The following is a 24,701-nucleotide window of genomic DNA, read 5'->3' on the forward strand; positions in this document are numbered from 1 at the left end:
GTTAAGTACAGAATGACCAAATGCGCATAAACGTGCGTTAACTCATTAATGCTATCGTGTCAAACCCTTAAGGTGGAGTATAAGTGTCGGCTCCAATTTTTTTATTCTCCTTTGTGCCTGTACAATTTAAACTCTTTTACCGGGCCTTTTGGCCCCGTGTTATGCCTTTTTTTCTCTGTTCATACTTGTTTTCAAGTTTTTTTACCTGCCATGGCTCTTTACAGCGTCGTGTCTTTTCTATTTTATCTTTGCGCTTTCATTTGTAATCCTTTTACATTGCGACTTTAGTGATTCCCAACGCAGCAAGCCATCTCTGTTCAACCTCTTCCTACTGCCTTTTTATACGCTCTGTTTTAAAATAAATATTTTAATTTGCTAGGCAGCGCTCATATGCGTCTATTTGTTTATGTACCTTTGTTTTACTCGCTGTTTTCTTGCGCTATGCCGTTCTAATGCATTCCGTCAAAACATGCTATCAAGGCTCATGGTCAATGTCTATGGCCTCAAGAACCGAATATGTTGCGCTGATGGACACTGGCGAATCCAACCAACACTATAGGCTCCTATGATCTTAAACACGTGCGCCAAATTTTCCGACAAATGTAAACTTGGTTTACTGACCAAAATGTTACGGGTGTAAGTTTGCCTAATACCGAAAACGATACGGAGTTCGGAAAGTACGCTACTGAGTATTTTTTGTTTTGTTATTTTACTTCTTTATTACCTGCAGCCTTCTCTTTCCGCTTTTCTCTCCTTAAACCTCCCTCAACGCGGAGTAGCATATCAGCACTGTTTCAAAGCTTTGTAATTGTTCTGCCTTTCGTTAAAGAACTTCTCTCTCGCTCTATGCTCAGCCCCATTCTCAGCAGGAATAGTACGAGAACAAACTGGGCAAGTTGGAACGGATGCATCTTAAAGCCGCGCGAAACACAGACGTAAGGATGTCATTAAGATTTTCATAGAGAGGAGCCAGGGTCTGTGTTTCACGTTTGAATTACCAGACTCCTGTTCTATTCAGTTCCTTGACTTGAAAGTCAATTGTCTTGAGACAGGAAAATGTTGGGAATATAACCCAAGAACAGCTAAGCCGTTCCTCGGTTACAATTCAGCGCACTCTAGGTTGGTCAAGGCGGGAATAGCGAATGCATGTCCGCAGGCTTCATTGCGGAAATCGTGCTCCCATAGGGTTGGGACTATCTTCCAGGGCCAGGTTCAGAAGCTTAGGGACGCTGGTTTTCCGGACGTGGCTCTGGCTCAAATATCGGAGTGGATACTGACTAGGGGCGATAGTCTCGCAAAAGAAGAAGACGGCGCGCTTACAAGAACCGTGGGGATTCCGTACGTACAGTCTTTGTCAAAAGTTTAGAGCCCAGGGGGTTCACTTCTAAGCTTTATATTGGGACTCCAGGCGCATTCATGAAAGTCCTACCTCAGTACCAGAAATCTTCTCATGTCCAGGAAATTTGGAGCGCTTGAGATCCATTAAGAACGGCACAGTGTGGCTCAAAAGCAAACCCCCTGGGCTCCAAACTTTTGACAAAGGCTGTACATGGAATGTCACACCGGTTGAAGTAGGTAGGGTCGAGGTCACAGCTAAGAATAAGCTGAGCAGAGTATGGAGTGCGGTACGGAAGTGGCTCGAGTGGCGGGATAACCAAGCGAGGAATGGATGCACAGTTTCTCACAAAAATAAAACCGCTCGTCGATTGCGACACTGGAGTGGTTTATTTTATACCGCTTTCCTGGGGCAAGACGTACATCGGCCAGACAGGCCGCTGTATAAACGAGTGGCTGTTTGAACACTGCAGGTCAGTGAAAGGGGCAGTTTCATCGAACCTTGCTGTGCACTGCCGGAAGTGTAAAAATTGTTTCCCCCATTTGGACAGGACAAATATCCTGTTCAGTCACCCAGGTATGACCTGCAGGGAGTTAGTTGAGGCGTTTCTCTTAAGGCAGGAGTCAGAAACATGTGTCATCTCGCCTTCTATCAATCTCGTGGTAAAGGAGATTGGCGCTCTCGGGGAATGTGTGGTGACAGGGTGTTAGCAGGTGCTTGTCATGTCTAAAATTGCTGGATGGCTTTGTTAAGATGAGGCGTTAAGCCTCCCGCTGCATGCGCGTACGAGTTTCTTTAGGGGCCATCACGATGTGTTTTGTCGTTCTGTTTGGTGTGTATATATCTAACCCTTATTGAAATAAAATCCAGCTGTTAGATTGCGCTCGTGTCGTCTCTTGTTTCTTACACTACGTCCTGTTTTTCGCGCTGCTTTAAGATGAGGAATAGTACTCTGCCTGTTTAGGATGCTACTAGTGTCTATGCAAGAGTACTACTAATTTGCTCAATTTGCTGTGCTGTAGCATATTAAAAGTATAGGCTTTCGTTAAAGAAAAACCAGCGTACCTCCAACCCATGTTTCAAGTACATCGCCGTTGTAGAAAGCCATGTCACGTCTGAAATATAGGATGTGTACACACTTGTTAATGTGCGCATAAGAAATATACTGACGAATAATGGGCCGTGGTTGACACAGTATTTAATCATTATAATTGAAATTGCATCTTAACAGGGTCTCAATTTTCCCAGGAAGCAATTTCTTCAACATGGTCATTTAACATCATTATGCTTCGCTGAAGAGATTTTTCGCACACTGTTGTAGCAACCGACAAACAAATAATCATCATGAATTGCGCATGCTTCCTCCCCAAGCGTTCCAGTCCTTTTTACACTGAATTTTTCGACCTTCAGGCCCCTGCAATATTTGGTTGTCTATGGTGGCTCCATGGATGCAGCAAAAATGAAGAAGTTAAAAGAAAAAAATGTGGCTTCATCCGGAAAGTACATGTCAGTTTATTTTAATAAAAATCTCTCAAGTGACTGTCTTTAGCGCGTATATAAGACCAGCTGTGTTTTCTGTGCCGGTATATCAAACAAAACGGCAGTGTGGTCTATTTCGTTGTATAGCCCTGGATAAAAGTTTGTGGGATTCGGATTCGCGGCAAAGTATTCATCTCTGCTCTGTCTGGCTAGCAAATCAGTTGATATTAACTCCGCCGGATGGAGCATACATATCGCCTCAAGCATCTATGATTTTCATTTACCTCCTTCTCCTAACAGCGCAGAAATATATTCTGTTTTCTCTGCAACTTGCATACCGCAAGCTTTTTTTCGTCACTATACATGCTGCTCAGTTAATGCGCTAAAACTGAGACACCCTATAGGACCTTATAAGGAACTACAATAGCGAAAACAGGCAGAGCTAAGGTTCGCTGCTGAGCGCATAAATTTCCGGTGAGAGCCGACTTACTTCTCGTTGTGCTGTGTTGCTTCAGCGCTTACGTAGCGTAGAGCAGCTACAGTATATCGCAGAGCAGCTAAACACAGAAGTGCCTTGCTGTTCTATGTACGCAGCACAGTAAATACAGCATTTTAGAGTGATAGCTGTGCTAGATGCAAAAGTCGATCTCCCTGCCTGTGCGATCCCTCACTGACACTGATAAGCCGCTTAGCAACAGCCTTAAGTTAAACGTGAGATGTACAACCATAATTGACCGTGCCGGACACGATAGCGAGCTCCTAATCTGGCCCAGGTTATTTCCAAAAATTTTATCCGGGCCACCCCGAAATTTGACCTCGACCGACTTGAACCAGAATCGACGTCCAACCCTAACTGATCATGCCCGACATCATGGCGACCTTCAAATTTGGCTCGGGCCATTGCCAAAAGTTGACCTTGGCTACTTAGAAATGCTTTCGCACTATAATAGGTTTACCCAAGTTAGAACCCTATGGTGTACCACGTGCACTAAAGACACACCATGGTGTCTCATGGCCACCATAGTGGCTTGTCCTTTGACCCTTGGCCTTTCACATTTCACCTTAAATGAGTTTCTTCGAGGTGGTACTACTGTCAAATCACGTGACTTGTCGTTAACGTATGGCACGTATACAACGCCGCGCAGCCACGCCTGCCTCATCAAACGTGAACGAAGAGGAGTCGGGACAGTTTGTCCGGCAGTGCCAGAGCTATCGCTCGACCGTTAGGTATAAGGATGGTTAAACCCTGCCTATCTTTTTTTTTTGCAATTTATTTTCCTCATTGCTTTAGCACACGACAGAGGATTCTCTGCAGCGATGGTGAAGAGCGCGTCGACGGTGATAGCATGGTGTGGACGAGAGCTTCGTCGTCGGCCATTACACTAGGAGAACTGCAGCTGGAGCGCGTGCGTTGCGCAACCAGTTGCTTCTTTTAGCTCCAATTTCGGCCTCGCGAATGTTCTGGCATCGCACCATCTCTGGCTGCTAGCATCTTGTCCTTTTCTCACTTGTGGAGCCGAAAGCTGGAGGCTAACGAAAAGGCGAAATTAAATTGAGAAGAGCGCAACGCATACCGGAAAGGGAAGGGATAGGGGCAACGGTAAGGGGCATAGTAGAGAGAAGAGTGAAACAGAGTACAAGCTTGCTGAGTAATATCTTAGCGGAAATAGAGGAGGAAATAGAATTTCGTGGAACGCGCAGCCTGGAAAACGTAACCGATGATCAGTCAGGGTAACTGAGTTAACTGTAAGGTAAGATGCGCTGACGCGCATATTAAATTCAATTTGAATGCAGATTTTTGTTAAAGCAAGGTGGTTGTGCCTGCGTGGTTTGTATATATATATATATATATATATATATATATATATATATATATATATATATATATATATATATATATATATATATATATATATATATATATATATATATCCTGCGGCGCTCGAGCGCGATTTTTTTTTGTCCATGAAACTCAGTACCTGCTTAGAAATTTCGCTTCTTTTTCCGCGTGTACCACTGCTCGAGTGCTCTAGACAAGCGTGCTCACCACTGTACTTGAGTACGTGTATCACTTCAGTATGCGTGTAGCTTTGAACACTTTGAGCCATTTAAAACGAATATTTGGTGCTACCAGTTTGCCAAGAAGAAATAGGGACAGAGGCCTAGTTTAACTACAATAGCAACTCTTGTCCTACAGTTCTTTCTTGCAAAAAATGCCGAATAAATTAAGCCTGAAATGCGAAATGCAAATTAGGAGAATCTATGCACGATTACGTGGCGCGGTAACATCATGAATGCCAAGCATTCACCGGAAATCATAGCTCCACGTCATAGTGCACAGTTTCTCATGGAGGTTTTAAGCGCAATGTCTTGATTGTAATATGGCTAGGGATTTCACCTGAGTGAAGTGAGACTTCTTTTTCACTTATTCAGTACATTTGTTGTGCATTCTCAATAACCCATTGCCTTTTCACAGCTTGAATCCTTTATAATTATCAGCGGGCAATGATCATGACGTTTACTTACCCGGTCAATAAATATAGCAGGTCCGAGTTCTGATATTCTATCCTTCCCTTGTAATAAGTTTTGAAATTCTGCAGTGTCTCTGCATCCAATATATGGCCACTGCTTAACTTAGCCAAATATGGTTCGTTCTAAAGAAAGAAAATTTACTTGTCGGTTATCAGCGCGGTCGCAAGAGTTAATCGAGCATTTCTTGATGCCCAAAGTAATTTATACCTCCGTCGACACCGTGATTCCCACTAATCTCAGCCTGATTTTGGGATGCCGGAGAGCCTTGAAGCGTAGGTTCACCTGTTAGACAAGCACGCGTAAAATTTTATAAAATGACGCCGCACTTTACAGCAGTATCTTTTATAGAAGTAAAAACCTCTCGCGCAAGGAGCGGGAATCAGAAACCTACACGACGGATCAGTTTTCACCCTGCACAAAAACGCGAGAGGACTTCGGCACAGAGAAACTGGACTTTAACGCGAACGACACAATGGTGCCTTTCCGGTCTCTAACCAGAGTCACAACCTTATGTCACTGAGAATAATACAAGCACCTTCCAGGACGACCTTGTTTTATCCTATCAGTTTTACTACCGGTCGAGCAAGGCAAGTCGGTCACCAGCCTCCTACAATCCTGGTCTCCTCCACGCTTTTTGTGATAATTTGCTATGAAAAAAGGAAAGGCGGAGTAAATATCTCACTACCGGCCGACGAAAGTGCATATGCATGCTACACGGTACTTTTTCAATGGCAGTGGCCATGAAATGATATGAAAACTAAATAACCCTTACTTTTTATTAATTGATGTGAAACTTTTCGATAAATTGCTTGTTTTTTTGAAACACTGGACGACAGAAATAAAGTTTCTCGAATTGATATGTATCGTGGCAATAATAAAAACTCACATCATTTACTGTACGACGAGTTGTTTTCAGTCGCTGCGTATGTTTTTATTAATCCATAGCGTTCCTTCTCGTTCGTAACACTCATCTGTCGTCTTAACCGGCAGTAGCGTGAAATGATATCAGAGAGCCAATGCAGTTATTATGGAAGGATAATGACTGTCCTGACAAAGGCTTAAGGTGATAACGTCACGCGCGGGACGAACAATGCGGATAAATTTTAATCACTTATTCACAGTAAAAGAATATGTAGGATACTTACCGCATTTAGGAATACTGCAAGGTATGACGTTATAGCCAGTTCATCCCACCAAAATACGCTCGCAAACATTGTATCTACTACGATATAAATTTCAGGGAAGATAACTTTGGGTAGGCTTCCATTGCCTATGAGGAAGAAGAAGCTATACATAAGGAAATGTGCTTATCAAATCCTTCATAGTGATCACATTAACCGAAAATTCCGTTTCATTCGTCTTAGCGAAAATGGCTCGGGTTAGATTTGGTGCTGTCGCAGTGAGACAAATATATATTGGCAACATAACTTGAAATTAAAAAATGTATCCTCGATAAATTTTGGTTCGTGCATGTAAATTTTAAGCATAGAATCTTTACAGTGCAGTTCGCTTTCATCCTGTTGTGTGAATTATACATGGTGTAATGAATTATGGTGCGGAATTTGTAGTTGTGTTCATTTTTTTAAGAGACTGATGCCATATTTTTGCCTCGTAATGAAGGAAAGTAGAACGAGTGCCTCCAGAAGCTCATGTTGTTGAGGTGCATGTGTTAGAATCTGAGGTTCCAGCAGTGAAATAAACACACAGAAACGTAAATTTCTAATCATCATCATCATCGTCAGCCTGACTACGCCCACTGCAGGGCAAAGGCTTCTCCCATGTCTCTCCAATTAACCCTGTCCTTCGCCAGTTGCGGCCACCGTATTGTTGCACATTTCTTAATCTCATCCGCCCACCTAACTTTCTGCCGCCCCCTGCTACGCTTGCCGTCTCTTGGTATCCACTCCGTTACCCTTTAGGAACAGCGGTTATCTTGCCTTCGCATTACATGCACTGCCCAAGCCTACTTCTCCCTCTTGATTTCGACTATGATGTCATTAACCCGCGTTTGTTCTCTCACCCACTCCTCCCGCTTCCGATCTCTTAACGTTACACCAATCATTTTTCTTTCCATAGCTCGCTGCGTTGTCCTTAGCTTATAGTTGTCCTTTATATAAAAAATAAATTAAAATAAGAAAATAAACAAAATAAAAAGTAAAATAGAAATAACATGAAAATAAAAAAATAAGGAAAGGAGCAAAAATAAAAATAAAAACAAAATACGAAAAAAACAAACAAACAGTGCGCCAGGAAACGCTTTCGCCTTGCAGCACTTTAGAGAGCCAAAGTGCTCCTGAATTTTTACTTTGGTTTTCTGCATGTTAATTTTTAGCCCCACCGTTCTGCTCTGCCTGTCTAATTCATTGATCATGTTTTGCAGTTTATGTCCTGAGTGCAAGGCAATGTCATCAGCAAATCGCAGATTACTTAGGTATCCTCCATTAACTCTTATCCCCAACTGTTTTCAGGCCCCGGAATACCTCCTGTAAACAGGCAGTGAATAGCATAGGCAAGATCATGTCTGCCTGCCTGACACATTTCCTTATTGGAATTTTATTGCTGACTTTATGGAGAACTACGGTAGCCGTGGAATCGTTATAAATATCTTCCAATATTTTCACATAACACTCTTCTACACCCTGATTCCGCAATGCCAGCATGACTGCTGACGTTTCTACTGAGTCGAATGCTTTTTCGTAATAAATGAACGCTATATACAGGGACTGGTTATCTTCGGCGCATTTCTCTATCAACTGAATGATAGCATGAATGTGGTCTATTGTCAAGTATCCTTTACGAAAGCCTGCCTGATCATTTGGTTGATTGAAGACTAAGGTTGTCCCGACCCTATTAGCGATTACAGACAATAAGCTGATCGGTCCGTAATTCTTCAAGTCCTCGACGTCTCTTTTCTTATGAATTAAGATAATGTTAGCGTTTTTCCACGCTCCAGGTACGCTCGAGGTCACAAGGCATTGCGTATGCAGGGTGGCTAGTTTTTCGAGCACAATCTCTCCTCCAACCTTCAACAAATCTACAGTTATCTGATCCTCACCAGCTGCTTTCCCCTTTTGCATTGCTCCTAAGGCTCGTTACTGGCGGGATGTCCCATTGGTGTGCTCTACTGCCTCTCTCAGTAACATTCTGATTGCAATTGATACCGTAGATATTTGTGTAAAACTCTTCGGCTACTTTAACTATCTTATCCATATTGGAAATGACGTTGCCCTTTTGTCTCTTATAGCTTACATCTGGTTTTTACTTACGCCTAGTTTTCTCTTCACTGCTTTTAGGTTACCTCCGCTCTTTAGAGCGAGCATGCTCGATTTTCTCCATGCTAAACTTCCTGATGTCGGCAATCTCCCGCTTATTTATTAACTTCGACAGCTCTACTAGTTCTATTCTGTCTGTGGTATTAGACGTCCTCATGCTTTGCCGTTTCTTAATCAGATCTTTAGTCTCCTGAGATAGCTTCCCGGTATCCTGTCGAACCATCCTACTGCCTATTTCTACGGCGCACTCCGTAATGATATCTGTGAGACGATCGTTCATTGCTTAAACATCACAGTCGTCATCTTCAGTTAAAGCGGAAAATCTGTTCTGCAGCAAAATCCTGAATTCTTCTACTTTCCTTCTTAATGCTAACTCGTTAATGGACTTCCGCTTCACTAATTTCCTCCGTTATCTTTTCAAATCTAAGCTAATAAGAGACCTTACCATTCTGTGGTCGCTACAACGGACCTTTCTGAGGACCCCCATGAAGAGCCTAGCTTAATTTTCTTACGACAAGTGCGGGAGAATTCATGTTAGATTCGGGACAGAAAGTTACTATTTTTCCTTACGATATTAACTGCCTGCACAGAATATTGTTTTAGCCTTCAGGATGAGCATAATCTAAAATGTTTCAAGTAGTAAGCGCCGAAACTTCTTTTGCTCCTGTTTTTCCTGTCTTAACGGACCTGTCCAGACGGTGATGGGCGCTGAAATTTAACGAAATAATGAACTTCATTAGCCGCATTTCAGCCAAAATTCAGGCAAGTTGAAAGTATCTGAGGCCGAGAAATAATTGGGCGCGGTGGGACCGGTACCCATCAGAAGATTACTCCTTGACACTGAACATGAAAACGCAAATATCCCTTAGCCAGGCATTAAAACACAGAACACTTACAAGGAATTGAATGAGAAAACATGAGGACTCGAGCGAAAACACAAAACCCTACTTTGCTAAACTGACAAAGTGCGCTTTAAAAATGTTTTAGAAATTAATTTTCAGAAGTGCGATAATCATAGAACGCAGCGCAATTTACTACTTGGTGGACATAGTTGTTCAGTGGTGCTACTTTGGAGTTAATTTTTGCATCAAGAATCAAAAATAAAATGAAGAAGACTCAATCGCGGTTATTAATTTGTTTTAAATGCATTAAAACGCTTTTATGGTCGTTCTCTTAGACAATGGACGCACCCCATATAATCTGAAGTATTTTATGCTACAAAATGATGTTTGAGTTAACTGCTAGGAGGAAGGGAGGGAAGAGGAGGGAATGCTTAAATTTGCGGAGAGTCGGCCTCATATGTCAACACCACTGGGTGAATCGCGAGTCTTTCGCCTTTAGGATTAGATACATGAATCGCTTCGTCTTCATTACGACATGTAATGCAGAAAGTTTAAGTGTCGTGAACGGCGCTTTGGGTCAACGAATGCGAACTTGGCCTGTGCTGTTTTGTTGATCTTTGTTCGTAGTCTGCTTGCATAGCAACAGCACATGAAGCGTTCATTGAATACTTTCAGAATGAAACAACGTAATGTAAAGTCGTAAGGATTGCTCTATACGTGCTAGTGGCTCGGTCACACTGAGTTGACGAGGTCTCTGAGATTCCCGGCGACTTTTCTCATGGCCTTTACTTGAATTCACTTAGCACCCTAAACCAGAAGAAATGTAGCATCCAACCTGAAGCCTGCTGGGCCTCTCGACTCTCCGCACTGAAATTTTGGTGGCTTGAAGAATTTTCGTCGGCTGCATGGTATCTCCTTCCTGAAATGGATTTTATTACATAGTGAAAATCAGTGCAAGCACAGGAAATAATATGTCATAAAAAAGCGTAGCGTGTCAGTCATATCGTAGTCGAAATCAAGAGGAAGAAATGGGCTTGGGCAGGGCATGAATGCGAAGGAAAGATCACCGCTGGTTCTTAAGGGCAACGGAGTGGATGCCAATAAAAGGGAAGCGTAGCAGGGGGCGTCAGATAGGTGGGCGGTTGAGATTAAGAAGTTTGCGGGGATACGGTAGCCGCAGCTGGCAGAGGACAGGGTTAATTGGAGAGACGCGGGAGAGGCCTTTGCCCTGCGGTGGGCGTAGTCAGGCTGATGATGATGATGATGATGATGATGAAGTGATGATGTGTGATTAGCGATGGGTTACAGGAGACGCTGCGTAGTCTGGTGGGGTGAGAAGAATAATAACGACCGACAAAGCAGAAAAAAAAGAGCATGGGAGACTTCTACAGCGATTACGGTGTATGTAAATAGAAATTGAAGAGTGACTTCACAGAAAAATTAAGTTAGGTTGCACAGCCCTTTTTGTGTTTACTTCGCGAATAATGAGAGCCCCCTGAAAGTTAAAAGAAGTGCCAATTGGAATTGAATTCCATTGCGCTATTGCCAGTAGATTAAATGGACATTAGAGTAGGCAGCTTTGGTTCCTACGTGACCTTAGTAGAACTCCAGCAAAATCAGCATTTTGCCTAGTCTTGATCACTATGTGAGCTTCATAATACGAGTTTTATAAGAGCCTGTGGCGTCGTTAAGCTCAAAGTTTTTTTTAAGCATTTCAGCTGATTTTTGATGGTAGTATCATAAGAGCATGATATGCTACCAGCTAACAGAGCTCGATGCAGAGATGGCTTTTGTATCCGCAAGAGTGCAGTGAGAGAGAAATCTAATTAGCTTTTGCTTAAACGGCAGCGCTGGGCACGTGTACGTGGCTTACATTTCGCCCGGCTGATGCGCCATTCTTTTCTGTCTTCCGCAACTGTGTTTGTGTAATTCCAAGCACTGCTGCTCTTAAATAGACATGGTGTAAATTGTTACTGATGATTTAATTATGCTTGTTTGCTTATCTGTAAGCTATATGGTTCAAATACTGCGAACTTAAATCGAATATGACAGTCGTGAAAAGAAATCTGTTTCTTTATTTCTGAAAAACACGCTTTGCAAGCTTGTATGGAACATTGGTTTCTAATGCAGAAAGCACCTGATAGCTGCTTTCCGAGATTTCTTGTCCGCTGTTTTCGAGCAGAAATCTTTAAAAAGTCTCCGCACTTTAAAACCACGTAACAATTAGAAGATATGCAGCTTGCTAGATGGCGGTAAATGGCATCTTCGTACAATTCAGACCTAATGGGTGCGGTAGCGCAAAAAAAAAAAAGGAAAGAAAGGCACGCACGATCAGCGCTTTCGTGTGTGCATTTCATACGTTTTTTTATCTCGCTAATGTACCCGCCATGAGCCATTACGAACGTGCCAGACTTTTCGCCCTGAATCAGTCTTAACTGCTTTTAAGGACGTTATTACTCATATGTTATTATTAAGGACGTTACTACAATAAATCCCCCCTTGACAGGCTGGTTAAGGCGTAGGGGTAACGCTGCTCGTGAGTCCCCTGCGCTGAGTCGCGGGGCACTGCTTTGTCTTTACCTCTCCGACTCTCTCTCTTTCTTTCGGATTCAGCAGAAGTGAATCCTACTGCAAATTTCATTTCACTATCAAAAATCCTTTAAATCTAAATATGCTGGAAATCCAGACAAAAAGAACACTTACTGTATTGTTTACTCTCCTCTTTTGTTGTGGGGGGAAGTTCAATATCATAGAGCGCATGAGGGATTCGCCCGTCATCTGATCTGCTCATTGTGGCCAGAGGCTTTATGCGCAGTGTGTCACTAAGCACTCCTTCCTGAAAGTCAGCAGTATAGGAAACAAAAGAACAAATCGAAATCACTGTTAAACACGTACACATGTCGTTATATTATGAGAAATTGGGCTGTTATACAAAGGCGGCAGAATCAGATGTAGGCGAGCTTTCTGCAGCGCTACACGTAGGGGACGACATGAATGATAGAGGCACACAAGTGCTGACTTTCAACAGAATTTTAATAATAAAAAAGACAATCTTATACTCTAAGTTGCTTCTCGTTGCCTAAAACAACAGAACAAATCACAAAGACTACACGCAGTGCAGCTTATAACTCGTTTTTTAAAAAAATCCCTCTTTCACTCTCAATCTTCACTCTTCAATCTTCACTTCACTTCAATCTTCAATGTTCACTTGGAAGTCAACCGTCGCGTGTCTCTGTTCTTTTCTGTGTTCCTTCTGTGTTCTGAGTCTGTGTCTCTGTGTTCGTGACTTGCGTTTTGCCTTGCGGAGCGTTCGTCATAGATAATCAACTAGCCTGTACCTGTAAATTAACGACGCGTGCACTTATTCTTGTGATTGTCTAAATGCAACAATGCTGATGAGAGAGTTTCAGGTTTTCAGTGGCGTAGCTGTGCTGACCATGCTGACTCACACTGGGCTCAGTATAAGAGTTTATCAAATTCCGAAAACAATCGGTTTTGCATTTGGTATGCATAAACTGGAATTGGTTATGGAAAATGGCGGTCGTTGAATTCACTGAATGCTTAAACCCTTGAGTCACTGGATTACTTTGTGTTCGTGCTTGAATGTGCTAAAAGTAAACCTTCCAAAGGCTCTGCAAATTAAAGTACAACGGGCGGTTTGGCGTCATCGCCTCTGACTCCTAGCACACAATGCCATCATAATAACTTCACAATGGCTTCGCTGTAATTTTGTGACAGAAACCATTTGAAGATGGCTAGAGAAACAGCAGACGCAAGTGGCTCAAGGGGATATATTGTTACTATGATAAGAGGGGGGGGGGGGGGGGGGGAGCTTCAAGGATTATCGGGGTCGGTATCCTGGCTGTCTACTTGGCTTGTACTACACATTTTGGTGCAATAGATGTAGTCAAGCACATGCACAATAAAAACCACGCCCACACATATACACGCAGAAATTTCACAGGATCTATATGAGACCAATGTACTTAACCCTATAACGCGCAATGTGCGCAATTGTACACGAAGCGAACTCAGGTTTTTGTGAGTGTGTGTGACATCTAGAAGTGATTTCATTGTTTTGTGCGATTTTAACGCCCTTTATGCCGCGTCCGGGGTTGTTCTTTGTACCATCTAGCGAACGCAGTAAATATTATTCCACAAAACAGTGAGGTTGGTGAAGCATCATCCGCCATTTTCAAGCACACAGATTTCACCATCAGTAATAATTGAATTTTTTTTAAATTTCTAGCGTAAGGCGCATCTTTAAAAGAGACAGCGGCTTTACGACACCTTGGGTGCTTATTTTAGAAATCCAAACCTTTTGATGTCGGAATTTTACTCATCATGACACTTTCAGTGAAATTTTGTGCATACCTGTGAGAAATTAGCGGTTGGTGTTTTGCGTTGGAGAAGTAACGAACTTGGTCTGAATACGCCTGGATATAATATTTAGATGGAAAAGCTTTAATTTTGAATTGAAACAACAAGTGGAGCCTCAAAAGGTTGTTTATATATTTACATAATGTAGCCGCTGCGATGGCTCGGTGGCTATGATGCCCTGATGCTGACCCGAAAAACGTAAAGATAGGCAATCCATCACTCGTCACCCCAGCGCAAGAATTTTTGAGCTAGCATCAATAACAACGAAGTTATAGACGATGAAAAATCACGCTCCTCCTCTCCCCCTTCAACTCGTACGCGCGGGGCACCATAAAAAAAATAAAGAAAACAGCTCCGGGACTGGGCTCCGCCCATGAATACGTCATTCGCTGACGTTCGGTTTACGACTTCCGGTTGTCGCACTCCCGAGGAGCAGCGTGCGTCGGCAGCGCCTCTCCGGTCTCTGCGCTTTCTTGGCTCCCGAACTCGCGACAGAAAGAGACCGCAGAGGTAAATTGAAACCATACGCGCGAAGGCAATGCCTAGCTGGCTCGCGCTTGCCCGAGGGGGTCGCGCGGCGGCTTGAGCAGACGCTTTTCACCGCTACCGGAAGTGTGCCCGTGACGTCGTAGCTGCCGCGGCTCGAGCGAATGACAGCGTGTGGTACCCTGCCGACGTCATGGGACTAGTGACGTCTGTTTTACCGATTTTGGTTCCAAAATGGCTACCTACGAAGACACCAAACGGCCCGCGAATTTTAAAAAAACACGGTTTTTAAAAATTCATAATAAATTGCCGGCTCAGTTCCGAAGACTCATACTTGGTGTCAATGCTTCTGAGCATCACTTCTAACATTTACAAGCACCTTTGAATTCTTTGCATGGTCCCTTTAAAGAACCCCAGGTCGTCGCAATTATCCTAAGCCCTCTACTGTGTAGTTCCTCATAGCCATAACCCCACAAATCAAAATGAACTAACCTATTTACAAATACTGCATGCCAAATTGACCCATGCAGGAGAGTCACAAGAACTCAAGAGCATAACTGTTAGAATGCAGAAGCACACTGCCCAATAACCGAAGAATAAACAAAATATGAAAAAGGTGGGAAAAGTCACAGCTAAACATGCTCAATTAAATACTACAAACCAAACGAAATTACAGGAATTTATCTTGAAGCTTTTTTTACAAAGTCATTCGATTCAGTCACTGTTACTGGCAAGAAATTGCAATCTGCGATAGTTCTTGGGAAGATAAGGTGTTTAAATTCTTCCATGCACGCAAAAATTGGGACTAAAGAGTAATTGTGAGTTTGGTTCCTCGCGCAGAAGATAGCTTTATACAATCAAGGGAGGGCATATTTACCTTACGTGCAAGAATTTTTGAAAGAAATTAACCTGATTATTTTTCTACTCGTTTCTAGTGCACGAATGCCGTACTGTTTCATCATTAGTCAAACGAATCATGGCGTTTGTATTCAGAGAAAATAAACCGAATGGCTTTTTTGTGTACTCGCTCTCATCGAGTAATAGCTTTTTCAGTATGGCGGTCCTAAATTACTGCTGTGCATTCGAGTTTGGACCTAGTAACTGCCATATACGCAATCAACTTTGTTGAAATCGGAGTCGTTTTAAGCTTCCGCCGAATAAACCATAGTTCTCAACTATAAATATGTGTGTAGACCGTGTAAGAGTGCTTGTGGGACACCGTGGTACTTAGAGTACTCAAGCTCAATAAATGAACTATCCTGAAGCCAAAAGAAAAAAATGCTGGCAGTCTTTTATCTAGCGATCCGTAAAAGCACCGCTTTCTCCGCATTAATCTTTATGCCCTATATCTTGAAGAAATTGTCAACCCTTACAAACGTACTTTGCCGTAAAGTATGATCATTTGTAAGTGATATGTCTTTAAAAGTAAAACAACTTCCTCAAATATTCTGACGGGCACATTACTATATATTGCACCAATCAAATTATGAATATAAAACAAAAACAAAAGTGGCCCCAACACTGAAAGCAACCTATAGAACAGCACATGAACAACCCCTAATGCCAGCAAACTGAGTTTATTGCTGAGATATGCCTGTATGAACTGAATTATACTACATGGTAGTGTAATTTTTTCTAATTTACACAGCAACGTTCCTTGTGGCACTGTGTCGAACGCTTTACAAAAATATAGAGTGAAGTTTGCGGTGCTGTACCTTGTTTTGACGCATCCGGTTCGCGTTAGTGGACTGCCCATTACGTTCTTTCTCTTGCGCCCTCCGCACAACTGCAGAGAAGGGGGTGACTCACACTCGCTACCCAGCGGGATAAGGGAGCGCCGGATAGCGGAGGATTACGGGAAAGGTCAAACTCCCGCCAGGGACAGGTTCATTAGGTCGCGCCCTGTTGTGCATGTGCTCGCGGCGAGTCGGAGCCGTGTCACAGTGCATGGCTTTTGTCCCATGTCTGCAGCGGCGTGCTTTGACAGCTTGAAGCGCGGTCAACAGGATATTGCCACGCTAGCTGCAGGCATGAGGTGCGACGGTGCGGAACAGATGGGTTGAAGTGACTTTCTTTGAACTGGGGTCAACCGGACGTTGAAATAATCTGCATCATGGGAAAGTGAGAGTGTTCGCGAAGCTCGCAGCAGGAAAGCGTAATTCTCCAAAATCGTGATGGTAGAAAGTGTACATATGTGTACAGTGCTTGTACCTTCTTTCCCTAATCATTGATTGGTTGTGTTATCCTTTCCGAATTGTTGATTGGTGGTGTTTTCCTTTCCCCAATAAGTTATTGGGTGGATGTTTGTGCAGTGCCTGATTGGTTATTCTCCCCACCGAGAGCGGGGACATAGGGTTTAAAACCAGCTGTTTCGGCAGGACCGAGGGCTGGTTTCGTCACGTCGAGTCAGTCAAGTGTAAATATGTTTTCTCCTTGCTTGTATCTTCATTTGTGCTTTTAATTGTTATAAAAAGTTAACCTCTCCAGAAGTGTCCTCTTGCAGTGTGATTGAGCAGTTCGAATCGGCAAGACGTCAAGCATCCTCAAACAATTATCACTAACCCAATTTCCCTCTACAAGATCAAGAGGGGACATCAACTTATAGGAACATCAATTTGGCCAGATACATCATGCACTCGTGAGAATTCACATTAGGCATAAGTTGAGCGTCAGTCGACTTGCTCCTCCTAAATCTAGGTTGATGACTCGTCAGGACATTATTCCGTTTTAAAAAGTAATGCACATAATTGGCTACGCCTTCCTAAGAAATTTTTAGAGGGTTTTCGTTGCACGTGACGTCGAAGCTGTGTCACCCTAAGGTCCAAGTGCATTGTCGCTGAGGGTAGACTTCTGGCGTAGACGTAATTCTCTAAGCGTACATAGCTGGGGTAGTTGGTAATTTGTTGCACTATGACTTATGTTTCCAGCGCACGAAAAAAAAAAAACACACGAACGAAGGTGCAGTAGACACCACATACCTGGATTTAGACTGGATTTTGTTCCAGAAAAAATAGAACTTTATATACCCTTAGCGACGCTGATGACCCCTAGCACACGAATACGCTTCAGCAAGAGGATGGTAATCATTCAGAGCAGCAAAAAGAAAAGAGAGCTAACGTTTCCGAGAACTCACGTTCATTATGTCACATCTGCGTATATTTCCTTCTTTTTACGTGGCTGACGCGACGGACAAGTTTGACTTTATATAACCTATGTCTTTTTTCCCAAGTGTAACATAACGAGCGCTCGTAGTTGTCGGAAGAAACTTTTTTTTTTCTGTTTTGAATCATCATTACCCTGCTCCTGAAATGTATTCGTGCGCTTGGGGTCACCAGCACCGCACAGTGTATTTAAGGCCTACTTTCAGTGGAACAAAATCCAGTAAAATTCCAGCGTCCGTGGCTTTTGTGCGCTGGAACGATGAGGCATAGCGTTATGTTCTGTTTTCAGTGACCTGCGGAATGGTGCTAAACGACTGATCTCACTGAATTGCTGGAGCATCTGATTTTTGTAAGAAGTGGTCAATGTATACTATATCATGGTGAATCAGGTGAATGCAAGTGTGGTGGTCCCTACGCAGATTATGCGCCTTGTGGAAGTCGAAAGTGGGGTCGATCATGGCTACTGCAAATTGTTTTTTTTTTTTAGATTCGCAAATGTACTGGGTGTACTAGCGTTGTCATGCACCATGGAAAAAAATTTCGTCTAGAGTTGAAACAATTTCATTGACGTGTGGTAGAAGCACAATGCATACTTGATTCGCCCTGCAGGCCTTTGTGTCGGTATTTAATAAAAAAAGTGGTACTTACTACTTTAACGCCATTTTCGATGTCGACCAGGACAGAGACCATTCTTAGCTCATCATGGTACAAGTTTTTCTCATATTGGTCTTTTTTCATCTGCATGAATCAGTTAAGGTTTGAGCTCTTCACTTTCTTTGTGAAATATTTAACTTAATTGACTCGAATCACGCATGCAGTAATTTACTTTGCACTCACAAGGCAGTGTACTGGCTCACCATTAGAATGGTATGTGAAGAGAAAGTCGCTCAGAAACACTTCACTTTTTTCAAGGATGAGCGTTATATCTTGGTTTATTTGAACGACTTGTCTACCATTGCCTCCTCTTGGTTCTAATAGAATCGGGTACACAATCCCGCGGCCTGTAGAAGAATTACAACTCTAGGTTACCAGTACAAGTTAACGATCTCGACACCGTACTCCATGTTATTTCATAAAATGCGAAGCGCCGCATAACGAGAACAAGGAGCTCATACGCAATTCCTAAAACAAGTGCTGACCGTGCGTATTTCATGTCCACGTTCGGATCGCGCATCCGAAGCCACCAAGTATTTACCCACTTGTGGCGCCACTAGTAAATTGAGCATGATTCTGGCATCAGATGGCACTGACACAAGATCCTCGGTAAGTTCGGGTTAGTTCTGTGCAGCGTCGCGCAAGCTGTAGCCAATGGGGGGAAGCTCGATCGGGTAAGTTCGGAGGATCGTCGCGCCAGCTGTAGCCAGTAGGGGGCAGGTGGCAGATGGCTGCTAAATTTTTGTGATGGTTCGTGAGAGGTTGCTCGAGAAGAGCAACATGGGTCGCACAGTCCTTACCGGTGGCTGAGATAGAAACAGCCACCTGCCAGTGCAGTGACGCAGCGGTTAAAATATGCGGTTAAGTGGTATGAGGACTGGCCGCAATCTATGAATGTTAAGTAGATAATTACCAGTTCTGCATGTAAGGGCAATGCCCCCTAAGGCTATCGCGTCATAACCTTAAGGCGGAGCTTATAGGGAAACTGAATAGGTTTTAGACATCAACGCGCTTAAGAGAGTCGAATGCGTGAAACTTGCAGGTGAATCATGCGAAATCTTTTTGGGCTAGCACTGGAAATAGTGAAGTAATCGCCGATTAAAATCCGGACGCCCTTCAAGCTTCTCCGCAGCGCACAATGCCAAGTGTGGGGGGGGGGGGGGGGGGCGCATGATGACGTAATCGAAGGTGTCGGTACGTTTCCAACGCACAAACGCCTGCTTTAAAGGAAAAAACCAACGCCACCGAAAGCAAACCCTGCCGAGGGTAGTTTGGCAGCGTCTAACGAGTCAGGGCAGGGTGTGGCCGACGACAGCGGTAATTTGAGATCATACCTTCTGTGACGTCACGCTGAATTTCACTGCACTACTCTAGAGCATTGCGGAGAAGCGCAAAATTCAATCGTCGATTACGTCAATATTTTAAACGCTAGTGAAAAAACGCTTGGCATGCTTTACCTACAGTCTATATAGATTCGAATCCTTGAATATCGCAAAATTCTCAAAAAAGTGTTGCAGTTGCCCTTTAAGTGTCTTCTCCAATTGAGGAATGAACACATACTTTCGCACGTCTACTGGGCTTAAGTACGTTAAACCACTACCACTTTTATTGCGAAAGCAATACTGCTTACTTTCACGCCTTTGCCGTGCCGCGGCCGTGACCACCATTGACCTTCATTTGACCTTGATTTCATTACACTGGATTAGATTAGATTGGATTGGATTAGACTGGATTGGATTGGATTGAATTGAATTAGATTGGATTTGATTTGATTTGATTTGATTGGATTGAAGTGGAGTGGGTTGAATTGGATTGAATTGGAATGGATTGGATGGGATTGGATTGGATTGCATTGGATTGGATTGTATAACCGATGCATCACCACAAGTCTAACCACAAGCACCACCACCAGCTTCACTACCAGCTGTACCATGGCGTAGGTACGGATATTGCTTTCGCAATTACCGGGCTTAACCAAGCTAAGCCACAGCGAATTTTTTTTTCAGCGTCCCAAGGGCTGTAAAACACGACTGCTCTGTAGAAGAGATCTGGTTTCTGGTCTATAACTGCACCATGTGCTAGCAGTCTGAACACAAGTCACTGAAACTGGTGTCGAAATCGTAAACATTCTCATGCTTAGCTGGAATTCGTGTTGTATCTGCTTTCTCGTATCGATGGCTGTCGACCAAGGCGGACGACGGTAAGCTACACGGGTGACACGCGATCAGATGACGCTAGACGTGATTTAAAGAATGCTTAACGACTCTTTTGGAACAAAGCTTGTAAGGATGCCTTTACTGGGGAGCATAGTGCTTAATATTAACACTTGGAGATTCCAGACTAGGATCAGCCTGTACCTCTGAGCGCGATGTTATCCCTTCAACTATAATGTGCCATTAGTTCAGGTGGCAATAGGGAAATTAGTTGCCCCTCCGCGGTGGCTCAGTGGTTACGTCCTCGGCTGCTGACCCGAAAGACGCGGGTTCGATCCCGGCCGCGGCGGTCGAATTTCGATGGAGGCAAAATTCTGGAGGACCATGTACTGTGCGATGCCAGTGCACGTTAAAGAACCCCAGGTGGTCGAAATTTCCGGAGCCCTTCACTGCGGCGTCCTTCATAGTCTGAGTCGCTTCGGGACGTTAAACCCCAATAACCAACCAACCAATTTAGTCAGAAAAGTTCACTGGCGTGAATAATTCAATGAATAAAAATAATTCTTATATTTCTGTCTGCCTTGGGTTTTGATATCTGTGAAACAATAGCAATGAAGAGTAAAAAAAAAGGAAATCCTATTTGCCTTCAATCCTGCTTCTTGCATAAATCCTAAATCCAACAAGCATCGTGATCGATACCAACGGAGCCGGAAAGAAAGAAGACATTGGCACAATGATAAGAAGAAAAGAAGATGCTTCTCCGTGTTGTGTTAAAAAAAAAGTCGATTTTGTATTCACAAGCAGTCATTGGGGTCACTAACCGAAACCTGTTGGACTACAGTGACGTCTACTTTAGCACTTCTGCGTCAGTCATTTGCGTCATCAATTTTTCATCGCACTTGCTTCAGTCTGTGCTTTCTTTTAGAAGCGGTAAAGTTTTCACAACGTTAATGTATAACTCAAAGTCTCGCGAATCTGTGCTTCTGCGTTGGAGTGCTTTCCGTAACCTCTTTTCTGATGAGAAGAAAAGAGCAGGATAACGAGGGGCTTGGTTTAATATATACAGGGTGTGTCACCTAAGACTCTCTACAATGAAAAAAAAAAAGTTTTTTGAGTTAAAAGAGCGCTTTCTTTGGCATAGCATTGTCAGCTGTGTAGTACATCATAATACAGCTAAGACGTTCTGACCAGCAAGTGGGTTAACTAATACTGAATATTTAGGTTTTTAACTATTACTGGTTTGGTTTATTGGGGTTTAAAGTCCCAAAGCGACTCAGGCTATGAGGGACGCCGTAGTGAAGGTCTCCGGAAATTTCCACTACCCGGGGTTCTTTAACGTGCACTGACATCGCACAGTACACGGGCCTCTAGAATTTAGCCTCCATCGAAATTCGGCCGCCGCGGCCGGGATCGAACGCGCGTCTTTCGGGTCAGCAGCCGAGCGCCGTAACCACTGAGCCACCGCGGCGGGGCTTAACTATTATTGTTAGGCACCTTAATTATTGAGGCGTGTAGCCCGCCGTAAGTAATATTAATGTCAGTTTTTGGAATTTCAAAGCGCGATTACCCTCGGCGCACCGATGAAATAAATTCTAGTTACATCGCGCCATAATACATGCGCTTTTGAGAAGCTTACAGGAAAGCAACCTCTCCAGTGCACGTAACTCGTCGAAAAAGCCAAAATTTGTTGGGCTGTAGCATCAAGGGTAATCGCGTTTTTGACATTCTAAAACCTGATATCGATTATACTTACAGTAAGTTACACGCCTCTCAATAACTAAGAAGCCTAAGAGTAATAGTTAAAAAGGTAATCCTTAAATAATAGTTAAACAGCCCACTAGTTAGCCCGTCTTCGATTTATTCTGATGTATATCCATCGCTGTAAATGCTGCGCCGAAAAGGGCTCTTCTAACGCAAAATGCCTATTTCCAATAATTGAGGAAAGTCTTAGGTGAAACACCCTGTATATGAATGAAGCCAATAGTCGCCAAAAACGAAGGAAAGCATTGGAAATCTTTTTTTTTTTCATTTGCGATGCTAATCGGTGGAAAATCAGTAGTGTAATCACTTTTCATCTGAAATGTAATTCATTAAAAAGTAGAAGAAAAGCATAACATCTACATGCTGCCGGTGTGTAACGAACCAACGACTTCCGAATTTCGCGTACGGTGTTCTACCAACTGAACTGCGGCGACGGCTGTCCAGTCATCTACTTTTGGTGGTTTTTATGTTTCCTGTCAGCCAACCTTGAGAGTGTTCACCAGCGCCACCCTCGTCCATAAGCGGCGGTCGTAGTACGTCCTTTTCTGCCGCCTGTGTCAGGTGGAACGTGATAGAATGGTGAGGGCGGAAGCTGTGCGAGAAACCTCTTACGCTGCCTGTTGCTTCAACACTGCCAGAACCTAGTTCCTCACTAACATCCCAAATGAAAACAAAACAAAAAAAACATTGCCCTATGCCTTCCTTGGTTTCAGTGAGTGTTGGCTTCCTTCATAGCAGAGAATAAAGAATATCTTAAGCCAATTATTTCTTGCCATCTACTGAACTGTGAACAATATTGTTACCTTGAATTGATAAACATGAACGAAATGCCTGTTCTCATCAGGTATCACCAGCTTTTCATATTTTTTAGAAATACATTAGGTTTTAGTAGCACTAATAATATCTCCGAAAATGAAACACAGCGTAGCTGAAGCTATATTTCCAACAGCTCTAAATTTATGCTTGTCCTATTCTTCCATGCCGAATTATTTGCCACCTGGCAGCGTTAAGACGACAACCCATCTTTTCAAAAGTCTAGTACTATACGAATAGAATGCCTCACACTTCTTTTTTTGCTTTATTATTGGTTAACCAATACGCTACGCCCGTAGGTGCGTGCGTGTGTTGATATTGGAGCAAATGACGGCGACGCCAAAGCGTTTGCCCAATAGACGGCTGCACCAATTCAAGCTGCTATTCGTGGTAACGACGCAGTGACCTCGTTTGAAAGGGGCATTATGAAAGCCTTTACAGGATTACCAATGGCAATGAAAGCGTTTATATTTAAGTTACATGATGTAAGTGTGTACCGTAGGTTCATGAGCAATTTTAAGAAAATTTCCAATGATCAAAGAATTTTATTCGTGCTCAGGCAAAAAATAATGCTTAGTGACTGCTTATTTCGCAGCATATTCGAAAACCAAATTCCTTCCTTCTCAGGAATATTGTGAATTTACGTATTTACGTGTGCTAGTTATTGCGAATTTTTCTTCATTGAAAAAATATCGCTCGCTTTTTACCACCCCTCTCCCCAACCCTTAAATATGCCTTGTTCAAATTCCTCTCCTATAAATCAGGTAACAGAAACGAGGGTAATGAAATATGTACTTACCTTTCAGGCTCAACGAAAAGGGAAAACAATACGTCCATGTCATGACGGCTAGAAGGAACATCATATTGGAGCTGCAATGAACGCTGTCTCCGCTCTTGCCGTGTCTGCTACCCGCTTGCTCTATATATCTCTCCTGCGCACTGTATTTTTGTTGCGGTGATTAAACTGAAACTGAAAAACAGGCACAAAGATGTACTGCTCTTACTTGTGGTGGCAGCTTTTCATAACTGATCTCGCTAGAGAACTGGATGGGAATAGCAAAAGTTTTTTTTTTCCTGCGATAACAACGAAGGAAATTTGCTTGTATATATGCTTGCTATTGTTTAACGTTCGGAATGCTTTGCGGATGCTATATGACTGACCTCAAACTTTCTGGACGGCCGCAGTAAGTTGTTGAAGCATTGTCAGCATAGAAATGTCACTACCCTCCTCTATGCCAAGAGTTGTCTTCCAGGATTGAATGAAGAAGTTAGTGTTTCTAGTAGGAAGCTTTTAAAAAATTTTGACTGAGAGAGATTTAACGGGCACAGACAAAAAATCAATATATTGCACAAAGCTGCAGGAAAGTGATGCCTGGTAAAACTCACCAATGGTTGCCTATAAAAATCAGAGTACTTCAACGCCGGTACACCACCCGGTATTATAACCACACCTCGCCTTAGAAGTGTGAGCACTAGTCACACAAACTGGTGTCGAATCGCTCATGGTTAGCTGCTCATGGTAAGCTGGCCTTCGTGTGCTATGTGCTTACTTGTATCGTTGGCTGTCGGCCAGTGAGGCGAACGGTGGCTACTTGAGGTGCTACATTGAATAAATGCGCTGTTGGAAGAAAACTGGCGAAAGACAGCAGCGCATACACAAGTTTCACATGGCTTGCTTGGCAGTACAATAATCGACGGCATGGACATGCACGCCATTATTCATGACCAGTGAAACTGCTCTTGTCCCGTTTGTCTGTTATTTTCCTGCGTACGAGAAAGAGCTTCCAAAATCAGCGAAGTATGCTCGGCTCGGAGCATAGGTGGCGGAAGTT

General features: G+C 43.2%; 1 protein-coding gene across 1 annotated transcript in view; it reads right to left on the reverse strand.

Annotated features, from left to right (window-relative positions):
- Positions 1-24,701, reverse strand: part of LOC149340059 (A disintegrin and metalloproteinase with thrombospondin motifs like) — a 33,666-nt gene that overhangs the window by 6,268 nt on the left and 2,697 nt on the right. The window contains exons 2-8 of the mRNA XM_089551045.1: positions 18,326-18,489; positions 18,137-18,226; positions 12,165-12,297; positions 6,493-6,617; positions 5,555-5,629; positions 5,342-5,469; positions 2,402-2,451 (exon numbers count right to left, since the gene is read on the reverse strand). Of these exons, the coding sequence (XP_089407171.1) occupies positions 2,402-2,451; positions 5,342-5,469; positions 5,555-5,629; positions 6,493-6,617; positions 12,165-12,297; positions 18,137-18,226; positions 18,326-18,489 (765 nt within the window). The remainder of the gene's footprint in view (positions 1-2,401; positions 2,452-5,341; positions 5,470-5,554; positions 5,630-6,492; positions 6,618-12,164; positions 12,298-18,136; positions 18,227-18,325; positions 18,490-24,701) is intronic.

The sequence above is a fragment of the Amblyomma mixtum genome, chromosome 6 (assembly GCF_055824585.1).
Source record: "Amblyomma mixtum isolate Tamu chromosome 6, ASM5582458v1, whole genome shotgun sequence".
Classification (NCBI taxonomy): Eukaryota; Metazoa; Arthropoda; class Arachnida; order Ixodida; family Ixodidae; genus Amblyomma; species Amblyomma mixtum.